The following is a 14290-nucleotide window of genomic DNA, read 5'->3' as shown; positions in this document are numbered from 1 at the left end:
CTATTGCAACACAAGCCACTACTAAGTTAGTCGTCAGCATCCACGTCAACACCAAAATGTGCTAAATTTTCTCCCCAATCATTATACCATTCAGTCCTAGATAGATTTAACCTAGGTTCCGGTGACCTTTTTCTAATTATATGTTCCCCGTTTCTTGTGCTTGATTCGACCTTCAATCTACTATTGGAGGAATTTGGGGCCCTTTCACCATCAGGAGGCCAAGGTAATGAAAGTAATTTATCAGTCAAGGTAGATCCATGCTCATACGCTGATAATTCGTTTTTTTCAAATACCATACCATTACCATTAGGTTTACCAAATGGGTTTAACCATGTAAGCATTGGGCCCATACAATTTATTAAATTACGCCATGGATCACTATCGTATGGGAAATTAACTAAATCTTCAAAGGATATTTTTCTGTTATTTAGGATTCTATCAATTTCCCCTTTATGACCATCTAATGAATTGGGATATAACTCCTCCAAGTTGGAAAGTAGCTGCGGCACTAAACGTCTGTTATAAAACATACTTTCTATTCTATCCATTTCCCAGGCTTCAATTTGTGTCATTCCATTAAGCACTTGGTTTTTAATGCATCTACCGAATAGTATGGATATTGTTAATAATACAAATGCATTTGCTGGTGTCAAAATGGTCAAAAATATAATCTCTTTCTTGGTAACCAATTGTGCAGTGGAATGTCTAATGTTCCAAACAAACCATGTCCTTTTAAAGAATTGAATGGATAAATACGTAGTTGTGGTTATTATCCAAAACAAAAATCTCATAAAATGGGGAAAGTTATTGTACCCAACACAATTCATTGTGAATGGACAATGATGATCCATGACTAAAACACATTGAGCACACGTTTTACAATGATGCGTACGTTCTGGTTTGAAGTTCTGACATTTTTTACAATAATTCTTCCATTCGTGCTTCAAAGGCTGGAAACCTGGTACGGGACTACCTGGGTTGGTATAAATTGCCTTGTAGTATGATAACCAGATCATAGTAAGACTGAATTGAAACCAAATTTGTTGTTTAACAGATAGAAAACCTTGTAAAACAAAGAGTTGCGCCGAGTAGCCAATAAATGCAATAAGAAAACATGGTATAGCGATACCCAACCAGGGCCATTTTAACTTAACTGGCATCAATAATGGAAGATTTATGGTAAACCCGTCTCTAAACCCTATGTTCAACAAATGCAGATGTAACAAAACAATCCTGCAGTTCTTGGAATAAATTCAAGCTACCCCCTAACACTAACGATGGTTGGAATAATAAAAATTGTACGGTATTTAAATATGCACAAATATATCTCAACGCTCTCATCTCAACTCCTTTAAGAACACTTCCACGTGACTATGGGTAAAAGTAATATTTCCTAACACGTGATTGAATCATCATTGCACATTTAGTCAGATCTCACTGGAAGCTAGTTTTTGTCCACTAGCATTATAACTAATGCACAACTAAATCCAGGGTTGCTTTGTTTCTTCTGTCTTGTATTATTTATGTGTATATCTTTCGTCTATTACATCTTGGAGAATGAAAAATTAGCTAAAAACAAATTGATTTACTTCCTAGAGAATATACAAATGTGGCCCATAATATTGGTACAATCTTGCTCAATACACCATTAGCAAAGCTGCTATGTATTAACAACGTAAGCCTGAAATCCTTGTGAGTCACGCAATCGTACATTTCGACGATACCACACACATAGTTTAACAGGCACCTATGGGAATTCTTAACCTTCTATAGCCAAATTGGTACGGCACCACATTACTAGTGATCGGAGATCATCAGTTGCAATTTGCATGTAAAGTAGATTTTTGTACTAGATCAATTGGTTTCTAATGGTATAGTTCCATTCGCCATTAATGTAACAATCTAATTACCGTACTTGTCTAACGTCTTAAACTCTTATAATTTAAGTTGTACTGCCTCGTTTAAGCGGAAATGAACCAGTTCGTAGCTCTGTGTTACTGCCTTAAAATGGCATAGCGCAGCAATGACAACGAGGACATGGAACAATTGATGAGAGTGGCCCCATATGTCAAAAGAGCCAGGGGCCATGCTCTCTGGGAAACGAATGCCATATATAAATGCTCCAAATATGTAAAGAACTCCTTCTAAAATAATCCAGCCTAGTTGCACAGAATTCCAAGTTTCTTCGCTTCCATAATATAGGATGCTGGCAAGAATCGGTAGTATCGATGAAAGACCAAATGCTACAAATATTGAAGCTCTATATGGTCTCCAAAGTCGGGATCTGAACCTACTATCTAGTGTCACAACTGTACAAATTGTGCCAAGTAGCAGAGTAACGCCTGAAAATCCATAAAACATCTTGCTGCTATTATAGAAACCATAATACAGTAGCGAAAACATTGAAGTCGATATTAATATGACTATCCCGATGTAATCGAGTTGGTTCCCTACGATAGACACTGGGTATGAATGAGATTTTAAGCAGTGATATGTACCACTCATCACCAAACATGCAAAAGCACCTACAAAGAAAGTGTCAATAATAGCATAGTCTTTCCAGGTAGTAGTTTTGAACCGAGATATAACATACTTGTTCAGGAACAACACACAAAAGAAGCATACTCCAGGTATTAAATGGGTATAGATGTTCACCGATTCATTATGTAGGTACAGCAAACTATGAAGGGTTTCCTTGAAACTATTCGTCTCCTTTACGTAGCCGCCTAAAATATGCTCATTATCTCTTTGCCATTCAGGGATTTCGTGCCATGAAAACAGTTTACTCGCTGGTTTTAAAGGTATAGTGGTAGCTTGGTTCAAATCTTCGAATATGACTGAAGTTTCTAACGTTCTATTTTTACCTGCTAATGAAGACGTAGCTTTCTGTATCTTCCTTTGGAAAACCTGTTGCTGAGCCATCTTTGCATTACAGTAAAGTCAAATATGGGGGCACATAAGATGGAAAGCTTCCACTATGATGATATTATTTTCAAATAGTAAATCTTCCCAACAGGTGATGTACTTGAAAGGTATAGCTATAAGCACAGATAATATATACTGAGGCCCTTTAACATAAAATTTACATACAACAAATGTATATACAATCTTATTGCAAATAATAATATGGAGGAGCCCCGTCTCTAATGTTTTCAACGGTGTAACTATATGAAAATGTCGTTGGATCTCTATTCCACATCGCGACACTTTTGTTGAGTTCTGGGTGTGCTGCTACAGGTTTTGTAAATAGGTATGATTTAAACGACACAACAAGATATCTTATTTAGATTTTTATTAATACGTACACAATATGCATAGACTGTGAATGGAATCTGCCCGTTCTATTTCTTGTATGAAACGGTTTTTCCTTTGGACCTGGGCTTCTTGATGGCTGCGGCGCCAATACTGCCTTGCAAGTCAGAATGGAACTTCCTCTTATCCACATGTCTACCGCTGTTAGGTTTATCCTGTTGAGAAGTATTATCAAGTATACTGTTGACATTGTTGTAATCGACATGCTCCTTTTTAGGTTGTTTCGAGGTACTTTTGGTATTGCTTCCATAGTCCCGCTTTCTCTTTAAGACAATAATCTCATGCTTATCTTCTTTCAAGTCGTCACTATTATTCTTTGATTCCTCCTTACTAGGGGATTCGACATTACTTGTAGTGTCTGCTGGAAGTTCTGAATTGGATGATAACTTTTCAATATGACTACCTATAGCAATTCCTGCAGCTTTGAATACCTTAGAGAACTTTTGAGATAAATCAGATTTGCGATCGAGCAATTCTCTATCATTGACTAATCTTTTACCAACACTGTTGTAGGCAACAGCTTTAGGTTTATCAAACAAGAAGCCTTTAAATAGTAGGGAGTCTTCGCAGACTGATGAAGGTTCTACAGCATGACTTTGAACCTCATCAAGAAGAAATTTGAAATGTCTATCCATGGTCTTAATTAGAGATACTGACATTTCAGGGTCTTGTGCAGACACATAAGTCGTTGTTACATTTTCAATGGATTGTCCTTCATGGCTCCCGCTCTTAATTTCTTCCATCGTTTTATTGATTATATTGCATAGCACCCTGGCATTTGCCCTTACATGATCAGGAATGTAACTTTTTACTGTTAATAATCCTGATGGGTCTGAAGGTGCTAGAGTAACTAAGGAGACCAACAACTGGTTAGGCATGACATATCTAACAGACTCATCATCTTTTCTGGCAACCATATCTCTCCATTTGTAGAGTTTCCGCATTAAAGGTTCTTTAATATCGGGGACATTATATTGACTCATTAAAGTCCTCCATGGATCGTCCTTCTCAATAGGAGAGAAAACGGTGGGGGACAAAACTTTAGGCCTAAAAGAGGTATATTCAAACCTTCTTTTTGCAACATTCCTAGACGCATGCAACACCCCAGATAATTTATCTTCCTTTATTAACGAGTTTCTTAGCTTATCATAAATGTTTAACAAAAAATGGGTATCCGCTCTTGCATAAGTTTTCATTGGTTTAGAAAGGGGTCTTATTCTCCAATCTGCTAACTGATATTTCTTGCTTGTCTTGAAGTTTGCAAAAGTCTCTAAGAGGTAAGCTAAACTGTGTTTAGGAAATCCTAAAGCCCTTGATGCATGGTAAGTATCAAACAAACTCACAACATATAGACCCAAATCCCGTTGTAACCAAATAATATCCATAAATGCTCCATGGAAGACCTTAAGTATACTTGGGTCCGTAAATATCTCGTTCAAAACTTGTAGATCCTGACGAAGAGCAATAGTGTCCACCAGCCAATCGCTCTCTCTTGTACTGATCTGCATTAAGCAAACTAGGCCGTAATACGATCTATAATCATGATGTTCCAAATCTACTGCGATTTCTTTCACATTTTTCAAACCATTCAGCATGTCATTCAATGCTGTTATATTATCAACCCATATGGGTTCATTTTCATCCCAGTTACTTGGCTCAATAGGTTCCTTAATGGTTAAAACGGAATCATCATAAGGTTGGTTATCAATTTCGTATTCGTACGGATGTGGATAGTGTGCTGGAACACACTCAGTTTCAACTGTTAATGAAGATACCTCCTCCAATGGTTTTAATGCATGAGGCTTTACCTTTAATAATGGTTTGAATGGATGACATTCCGAATTGTCAACAGGGATTTTAAATTGAAGTTGTGGTTTCACAATACGTTGAGAAAGCTTTCCATCACGTTGCGAATCAACGTTTAAATATTGCATGTTTGTATCTAGTTGAGATGATGATGATGATAATAATTTCTGTAGCACATCTAATGAATGGTCTGATTTTTCAAATAAATTATCTATAATATTACTTAAATCTTTCCAAGCTGCTTCTAAGTTATCCTTTCCTACTTCTAGGTCGTTATTAGCTTTAGAAGTGGACAGGATAACTTCATTTAGTAATGATACAATATATTGCGAAGTCTCATCTAGTAATTCCCCAACAGAAGCATCTAGATGTCTGCAAAAGTCAATATCTTGAGCAGCCAGTGAGGATGCCGCTCTAACAGTTCCTAAAATCTTCGTTAGTAGTGCATCCTTATTATCTGATGACATGGCGCTTAATTACTATTTGGATTTATCGGTTTAAATATTGGCGATACGATAAAACCTTAAGTTGTATTTTACAGTATATAAAATATTAAAATTGATAAAAAAATTTTAATACAAGAATTTTCTTAGCAGGTGATGATAGATGAATTTGTTTTAAAGAAGCCGGTTGTACTAAGAAAGCATCTTGAAGGCAAAGTAGTAGAATTAGATAATTTTTATATATCCTTATAAATAATAAAACGTACAGTTTTAATAAAATCAAAAATTATACCGCTATACCTACTGTTCGTTTTACTTTATGTTATATATTAATTAACGCTTTAAAAAGTTACAAATTTCAATATCTATACATCAAGAAAATTCAAATAAAGTAAAATAAATTAAAAATAAATTCAAAATAATTCAAAAAATTCCTAAAAATAAAACGATATAAGAATTTTATGAGCAGTAGAATAAGTAATACTACAACATTAGTTAGCTAATTAATTATTTATTCGTTAATATATTATATATTGTATTGCACATAAATAAATAAATTTACTAATATTAAATTGACATAGTATATATACTGAATAATATATATTGATATATATTTCACGTGATATTTTTTATTATTATTGCATATATTATTATTTTTAAACTTATCTTTTAAATATTTTACTATTTTTTTCATAGATATATTTAATTATAAATCTATTTCAAATATATGTTATTGGTTTATTTATCTTGTTTATTGAATTTTATATTTGTTTATTTATTATATAATGTTTTTGATTTCCGAAAGGTTTTTATTTTTTACTATGTTAGTTGAAAGGCGAAAATTTTTTTGTTGGTAAAACGATATAATAATGTTTACCTTCGTCATGCCAAAGAAACTAGCGATAGTTCTAAAACTTAGTATTTAACACAGAAGGTTCTATATATAAATCAATAAATATGAGGTGATTTGGATGCTATTACTACTAATCTTCAAAAAAAGATATCTATTCAGAGGTATCCTTCTGGGGCCTCTTAACAGTTATTTCGGAGTTTCGTTTCATGCATGTTGATGAGCAATAAATTTATTTATCTCTGAAATTGTGAACTTTTGAACTTTTTGATTGAAGTTAGCTGGCTGAAGTTGAATTCTACATCGAAAAAATCACGTGTATGATTTTGTTGGTAGACTAAAATGCTCATTCAACGGACCAATCAATACTAAATAACATGTTATACAATCTCACTTGGAGAAGGGTGTTTGGTTTGCCCATTGGAGCGCTTTTTTGTGATTGGTATTTGGTTACATAGACCAATACAATTCGGGTTAGAGTCTGAGTAGTTTCTTTTCTTTGAAGTCTGAGGAGATATATCTGCTTCAGAAATAGCAGGATTTCTATCTTTTGTGTCTAAAGTTAGGCGTTTGTCATCATTATCATTATTAATATTCCTTATATTACCACCATTATCAGTATTATTGCTATAATTATTACTGTAATAGCTGCTGTTATTGTTGTCATTAGCTTTGTTGAGAGTAAATGTAATGGGGTCTATAACCAGTTCGGGTTCTTCTAAAGTGAAATTCAAATCATAGCTCTTATCTGGTGATGCATCCAGGTTTCCGATGAGATGAATCATCCTGTGGTAGTAATTCTCCAATACATCAAATCGATTTTCCTCGCTTTTTTGATCTTGTTCTGCATCAGCAGGAATATTCGCAAAGGAAAAAGTGCCTTCCTGGTGCTCCCTACTACATCGCTTAATATTTTCGTCTCTGGGGAGTATCCTATAATTTACCCTCGTCAGGAACTCATTCTCAAGAACATTTAATTCATTACACTGAACACCACCGACCTTTGCATAATGTGTATTGGTGCAAAAAGAATCACAGAGACCTTTACTGGCCACAGTAGTGGCTGTTAGAAGGAAACGATGAACTGTAAGGCTGTCTAACCTGAATTCTGGGAAAACACTAGAAAGCAAATCAATGTAATAAACAGAGGCTAAAAGCACGCAATGCTCTAGGGAGGAGTATTTCGTAAGTCTTATCAGATAATCATAAACTGATATTGAAGGCGGAACCCTGGAATGAAATCTGGTTAATTGTAATGTATTTGATTCAGTATATGCATCATTAAGTCGTATTAACGACGACAACATTCGTGATATAAGCACCACCAAATGAGTTCGTGAACAGTCTAAAAACTTTCTCGGAAGCCTAAACTCTGGAACAGGCTGAGCCTTTCTGTTCTCAACTTCTACGTTGGAATTGTTACCAGTATCCGACATTATCGTAGTTCCCCTCTGTCTTAATCTATACTTTTAATCTATCTTCTTCCTTTCCTTAATCATCGGATAAATTGGTCCCACCCCCCCCCCAAATAATCTGGATAACAGCTGATTAGAAGTATTTAGCTTAACAGTATATATACCGTTTTAAAATGAAACGCATATAATGCTGTTTTTTTTATTCAACTTATATTCTGTTTTTTTTCCAACTTATTATATTATATTGAAGGATTGGTAGTAACTAACAACTATTCTTTGCTTGTTCTTTGCTTGTCTTGTCTCTTTCTGTTCCTTTTCTTGGTTTCTGCCGGGAAAAAGGTATTTCTGAAATTTTTTGTGGATTTTTGAAAATATTATTTATTTTACCAGATTTTCTTGTGTATAATTTCAATGATCAAGAATATACATATATATATATATATATATATATATATATATGTATGGCTCGAGAAATCTTATAGAATGGTTTATTGTACAATATAGGTATGTATACGTATGTATTTATGTATAATCTAGCCTTTATTTCCCAATTCATGGAAAGTATTTATATGATCAGTAAAACGTTACAGGAAACCGAGCTATTATTGATATTGTCTCGTGGCCCCCATCCCCCTATAAACTACTAGTCTACTGGACTGGATGCACGCGCTATATAAGCGGGTAGGGAGAACACACGTGGATCGTTATATCATCAATATTAAATAGTTGTATTTATTCTAATGGGACAATAGCATTCAAGGTGAGGATGATGATGACGAATGGTGGAGTCCTCGTATGAGGCTCGAAAATAGGAAGACGGGCATAAATTCGTGCATGCTATAAAATAGAGAACCGTTTTATAACTGAGTGAGTGGGTTTGGTTTTTGGATAGTTTTGGGAGAATAGAAATAGCGGAATTTTGGTCTTGCGTCATTGGAGAGCAATAGTAGTAGAAGTAATAATAGTAATAATATACACTGATGGGCACACGGTATAGTGTCTATTCTAAGGATAGATATATGCATAAATAATAGGCAGAATCTTTGTAGGTTTGCGAAAGAGTGATGCAGCACAAGAAAAGTAATAAGGAAATGGGAGGAAAATGGGAGGGAAATGGGGTGAATGGGATGATTTGAAAGGCATAGGTACAGTGGTGAAGCATTAATATTATTACTATTACAACATGTATATTTATCTGTAAGTTCAGCTTTTTTTGTTTAATATTTTTTCTTTTGGTTTGAGTCAAAACTTAAAAAGGGAAGATGAATGTGAGTAAAAGTATCTTGTGCTATGAGTTAGAGTTTAACAACTGCAGGAGCTAGGTTCGCCATCCAATTGAATATTAATGGCGTCATTAAAGTCGTCCTCGTAGGCGTCTGCATCTGCCTGGCTTTGTTGCAAAGCGCTTCGAGCGATTTCTTCAAATGCATCATCGACATTTATAGCATTCTTTGCGCTAGTCAAGAAGAATGGAATGTTACCCAGCGACTTAGCTAATTCTTGGGAAGATCTGGTGGTAACCACCTTTTTGGACTCCTCTACATCGATTTTATTCCCCAAAATTACAAATGGGAATGTTTCTGGCGATGGAACATTAGCATGGACTAAGAATTCATCTCTCCAGGCTTTAATGTTTTCAAATGATTTGGAGTTTGTAACATCATAGACTAAAACACAACAATCTGCACCACGGTAAAAGGCAACACCTAGAGATTGGAACCTTTCCTGGCCAGCAGTATCCCAAACTTGCATGGTCGCAACTTTGTCACCATCCACAGTGACCTCCTTGGTTAAGAAATCTGCTCCAATCGTTGCTTTATATTGCTGACTGTATTTGTCATTGACATAACGGTGCATCAAGGAAGTCTTACCCACTCCGGAATCACCTAGGATAATGACCTTTAGGATATTCTTCTTTCTGGAAGACATTTTGGATCGAATCTTTTTGCAATATATTGTTATTATATCCACAAAATGTTCTAATCCTGCTCTATTCTTATATATGCGGATCCTTCACTTGCAAACCAACTATTAACGTACTGACTGCAGGTTTATTTACAAGTCCACACAACAGGTCCTTTGCGGTTATTTTTTGGTTTCTTAAAACAAAGTGTCAGGGTAACCACTAAATTGGGCCTCCTTTAAGTACGGCGGAATTGACTTGACAAGTCTCTGTTCTGTGAAGAAGTATGCATACCCGACGCCATTGCTTGTTGTCGATTCTACTACCAGTGGCTTGATGGAGACTGCAATTAAATATGGATCTATATTTTACTGTTTGTGTATCTTACAGTATAGGTGGAGTACAGTTATAATCTGTATCTTTCTTTCACCTTCTCGCGGTGGGGATTAGTTTTAGCAGCCACTCTGGTAAGTGTTAACGAACAATCAATGCCGGGAAATTAGGACTTTTATTTGAATTTATTGAAAGGATCCAAATAAGAGCTGGAATGCTTAAGTATTGTTGTTTGTTTGTTGTTTCTAGTAAATTTGGGGGGATGATGAAGATGTTGGGATACATTAGAAGACAACAGAGGCATATAGTTACGTACGTAAGCTAACAGCTGTACTGTACACATATACAGTTCATAAACAAACAATCTACACTAGCAGCTAGTGGAACGAACTCGATATCATTTGAACAGTTGTTGACTATTTGTTTAAACTAATTGCCTCAAATGAGTGGTTCATCAGGAGCTGTCGCAAGCGAGAAGGGCCAAGATACTAGAAGGTCATGTGTTGAGGAATCATTCTTTGCTTCCCCACTCTACGACTTTCTTTACCCTTTACGCCCAGTTGCAAACCAATGGTCGGCCAAATATATCATTCTGATTTTTGCCCTTATTGTAAGGTTAGCTGTGGGATTAGGTGGGTATTCAGGAAAGGGTAAAGGTCCACTGTTCGGGGATTTTGAAGCTCAGAGACATTGGATGGAGATCACAACATGTCTTCCAATAAGTAGGTGGTATTTTTATGATTTGGAATATTGGGGACTTGATTATCCGCCGTTGACTGCGTACCATTCCTATATACTAGGGAGACTTGGGTCTTTTGTTAATGCAACGTGGTTTAAGTTGAATACCTCTAGAGGGTTTGAATCGATCGATCTAAAATCTTTCATGCGTATCACGGTTCTGTTAAGTGAATTGGTTTGCTACATTCCTGCAGTTATGTATTTTACAAGATGGATTGGAAGACATAGGAATCAGTCTCCTATTGGGCAGTATGTGGCTTGTGCAGCTATTTTATTTCAGCCATCATTGATTCTCATAGATCATGGTCATTTTCAATACAACTGCGTTATGTTAGGACTAGTTGTATACACTATTAACAATTTGTTGGACGAATTCTATGGATTTGCTGCTATTTGTTTTGTTCTTTCGCTAGGCTTCAAACAAATGGCACTATATTATTCCCCAGTGATATTTGCTTATCTATTTAGTAGATCTGCCTACTACCCCCGGTTTAATTTCCCTAGGTTTGCTGGCATTGCAATTGCCACCTTGCTAACTTTTGGGGCTCTTTATGCACCTTTATGTTTATTTGGTGATTTCAGGAATATCATTCAGTCCGTCTATCGAGTATTCCCATTCAGCAGAGGTATATTTGAAGATAAAGTTGCTAATTTCTGGTGCGTTACGAACGTGATCATAAAATATAGGGAACTTTATACACAAAAGCAATTACAATTCTACTGCTTACTTACCACTGCAATTGCACAGTTTCCGGCATTTATCATTATCTTCTTGTATCCAAAGAAATTCCTGCTTCCATACGCTTTGGCAGCGTGTTCAATGGCCTTCTTCCTTTTTAGTTTTCAAGTGCACGAAAAGACCATCTTGGTTCCTTTACTACCAATCACGCTATTACACATATCAACAAACTGGGACGTTTTATCCATGGTTGCCTGGATTAACAATGTTGCCCTCTTCACCTTATGGCCACTACTAAAGAAAGATGGTTTACTACTTCAATATGCAATAATGTTTCTGCTCTCTAATTGGCTTTTGGGCAATTTTAGCTTCGTAACTCCAACATTTTTACCAAAATTCCTCACACCAGGACCCTCAGTGAGTGATGTAGCAGATGACTATAGGCGCAGAAGCTTATTGCCAAAAAATATTTTCTGGAGGATCATAATTGTGTCGTCATATGTTTGCATGGCCTTTATCCACCTATTAGATCTGTACGTACAACCGCCCAGAAATTATCCCGACATCTGGGTTCTGGCAACTTGCGCCTTAGGTTTTGCATGCTTTACAGCATTCTGGCTATGGAACTATTACCAGCTATACAGAATGCGTAACTCGTCCCTAAATGAACTATAGAATGCCTTCATATATATCGCATATTGATTTTTCTATGTTCTTAAGATTAATTGAGTTATTTTCATTGTATGATATTTTCGTCTCCGAATGTCTAAAGTACCACACTAAAACGTCGATGTTCTGGCGATCATAGTTCATATCCATCATATATGTCTTCATGTTACCTAATTATCTTAAATATTAATAAAAAACTGTAGAACTATATTCTCTACTAATATAACGAATTAAACCTCTCTCCATGATTAATCTTAATTCCTAGTGGGACGCTACCAGATGTCGAGGGGGATTAGTTTCAGTCACGTGATAGATTGAAGATCTTGTCACATGCTGGATAATGCTCTACTTTAGGATCAGTTACTGTTTGTTATATAATCTTTAGATTAGATTAGATTAGAATACTACATCCTTGAGACACGAGAAGGCAACTGATGCAATTAATCTAGCTGGCTCTGTCTCCTTATATAGTTTTTGCTGTCTTTTGCTGTCCTTCCTGAAATCACCAAAGCAACCAACATGCAGTTCAAGCTGATATCCCCACAATAGTTATTATCCTCATAGGCTTCTGACAGCTCTTATACGCTGCTTCTTAGCTTGGTTGTCGCTGTCCACTAGCTTCTCTTTTGATTTTACGACAAGGTCACGCAGTTGACGTGTGTTATAATAAGATGACGATGGACTCCAGAACTCAATCCTATTCCTCGTGGCCCAATGGTCACGGCGTCTGGCTACGATTTCTTAGTCACTTCTGAAACCAGAAGATTCCAGGTTCGAGTCCTGGCGGGGAAGGTTATTTTTGCTGTCTATTACGAATATTTTAAGAGGTTCTTTTTGGGTTATTGATTAATATTAATATATGTTAACCTTCCAGAACCTTCCTTCTTCTTCGAACAGGTGATGGATATGCAATTACCCAACTGAATAACGTATACTCACCAACGCTTGTTGTTTTTTCGTGTGTTATTGCTAGTCTTCAGAATTATTTTTAAGGAGGGTAACTAGAAAATCAAAGTACATCAAAACTAACTATGTGTCAAAACAAAACTATAAGATAAGTGAATTAGTCACTACAATAGCCTATAAAGAGCAGTTTTTTTATTAAAGCCTTGAGTTCAAGATGCCTGGATCTAATAAAGAAATCGCTGCATTGATTGTGCAATTTTTGTCAACTTCTACTAAGGATGTTCAAGAAGAATATGTTGATTCTTTGAACGTTGCAATTGATTGTATCGCAGAGGCGTTTGAAATTGAAAGAGAAGATAGTAATGAGATTGTATCAAAGGCTTATAATGGTAGAGGGCTAGTCGATTTGGTTAAATCTGGTGCTTCTGAACCTACTTTGTCATCTTCTGAACCTACTGGGAACAATACTGATGCTCATGCGCCAGAGGTCGCAGAAAGGGCAGAGAATTTAAAGCTAGAAGGTAATAAGGCGTTTGCTGCTAAGGATTTTGAAGGTGCAGTGAAGAAGTATACAGAAGCTATTGAGTTAATGCCTAACAATGCAGTTTTCTATGGCAATAGGGCCGCAGCTTATTCTTCTTTCAAAAAGTTTGAAGAGGCTGTGAGGGATGCGGAGTCTGCTGTTAGGATCAATCCCTCATATTCCAGAGGTTATTCTAGGTTGGGACTTGCCAAGTATGCTTTAGGAAAGCCAGAGGAGGCTATGGAAGCTTACAAAAAGGTGTTAGATATTGAGGGTGATAATGCTACTGAGGCTATGAAGAGGGACTATGAAAGCGCCAAGAAGAAGGTTGAAGAATCTTTGAACCTAGAAGCGTTACCTAAGGGGGAGGAGCAGCAAACTTCTGAGGGAAGCTCTGCTGGTGGGTTCCCAGATTTATCTAGTATGCTAGGTGGTGGTCTTGGCGGTTTATTAAACAACCCTCAGGTTATGCAAGCTGCCCAGAAGATGATGCAAAACCCTTCCGCTATGCAGGAGATGATGAATAACCCTGCTATAAAGCAGATGGCTCAAAACTTTGCCTCTGGTGGTGGTACTCCAAATCTAGGTGATATGATGAAAGACCCAAATATTAAGGATATGGCAGGTAAGTTTTTCGGACAGAAATAGATTCATCGCTAAAATGTGCAAAAAGTACATATGGGAAGATATGCATGTATGGTTTTAATATTTAT

At 36.2% G+C, this 14290-nt stretch overlaps 7 protein-coding genes and 1 non-coding gene across 8 annotated transcripts, besides 1 other annotated feature; 3 read left to right on the top strand and 5 right to left on the bottom strand.

Annotated features, from left to right (window-relative positions):
- Positions 1-26: 26 nt before the first annotated feature.
- PFA4 (palmitoyltransferase PFA4) lies at positions 27-1160 on the bottom strand (the record flags this gene model as incomplete). The annotated part of the gene is made up of 1 exon (XM_003645316.1): positions 27-1160. The coding sequence occupies one exon, from the start codon at positions 1158-1160 to the stop codon at positions 27-29; it is 1134 nt and encodes a 377-aa protein (XP_003645364.1).
- Positions 1161-1935: 775 nt separating this feature from the next.
- On the bottom strand, positions 1936-2922 carry IZH2 (PAQR-type receptor; the record flags this gene model as incomplete). The annotated part of the gene is made up of 1 exon (XM_003645315.1): positions 1936-2922. The coding sequence occupies one exon, from the start codon at positions 2920-2922 to the stop codon at positions 1936-1938; it is 987 nt and encodes a 328-aa protein (XP_003645363.1).
- Positions 2923-3341: 419 nt separating this feature from the next.
- Positions 3342-5585, bottom strand: RRP6 (exosome nuclease subunit RRP6; the record flags this gene model as incomplete). The annotated part of the gene is made up of 1 exon (XM_003645314.1): positions 3342-5585. The coding sequence occupies one exon, from the start codon at positions 5583-5585 to the stop codon at positions 3342-3344; it is 2244 nt and encodes a 747-aa protein (XP_003645362.1).
- Positions 5586-6176: 591 nt separating this feature from the next.
- Positions 6177-6384: a sequence feature (centromere 3).
- A 407-nt stretch (positions 6385-6791) lies between these two features.
- PHO80 (Pho80p) lies at positions 6792-7847 on the bottom strand (the record flags this gene model as incomplete). The annotated part of the gene is made up of 1 exon (XM_003645313.1): positions 6792-7847. The coding sequence occupies one exon, from the start codon at positions 7845-7847 to the stop codon at positions 6792-6794; it is 1056 nt and encodes a 351-aa protein (XP_003645361.1).
- Positions 7848-9128: 1281 nt separating this feature from the next.
- On the bottom strand, positions 9129-9755 carry YPT7 (Rab family GTPase YPT7; the record flags this gene model as incomplete). The annotated part of the gene is made up of 1 exon (XM_003645312.1): positions 9129-9755. The coding sequence occupies one exon, from the start codon at positions 9753-9755 to the stop codon at positions 9129-9131; it is 627 nt and encodes a 208-aa protein (XP_003645360.1).
- A 749-nt stretch (positions 9756-10504) lies between these two features.
- Positions 10505-12154, top strand: ALG6 (dolichyl-P-Glc:Man(9)GlcNAc(2)-PP-dolichol alpha-1,3-glucosyltransferase; the record flags this gene model as incomplete). Its single annotated transcript, XM_003645311.1, has 1 exon — positions 10505-12154. One exon carries the CDS (start codon positions 10505-10507, stop codon positions 12152-12154), a length of 1650 nt encoding a protein of 549 aa, XP_003645359.1.
- A 694-nt stretch (positions 12155-12848) lies between these two features.
- On the top strand, positions 12849-12940 carry Ecym_3026. The gene is given in 2 exon segments: positions 12849-12885; positions 12905-12940. It is a non-coding gene; the product is annotated as a tRNA-Arg (tRNA).
- Positions 12941-13268: 328 nt separating this feature from the next.
- On the top strand, positions 13269-14225 carry SGT2 (Sgt2p; the record flags this gene model as incomplete). Its single annotated transcript, XM_003645310.1, has 1 exon — positions 13269-14225. One exon carries the CDS (start codon positions 13269-13271, stop codon positions 14223-14225), a length of 957 nt encoding a protein of 318 aa, XP_003645358.1.
- Between the last annotated feature and the right edge of the window lie 65 nt (positions 14226-14290).

This window comes from Eremothecium cymbalariae, chromosome 3 (genome assembly GCF_000235365.1).
Source record: "Eremothecium cymbalariae DBVPG#7215 chromosome 3, complete sequence".
NCBI lineage: Eukaryota > Fungi > Ascomycota > Saccharomycetes > Saccharomycetales > Saccharomycetaceae > Eremothecium > Eremothecium cymbalariae.
The sequence above is the reverse complement of the archived record's forward strand: the minus strand, read 5'-3'. Positions and strand labels throughout refer to the sequence as shown.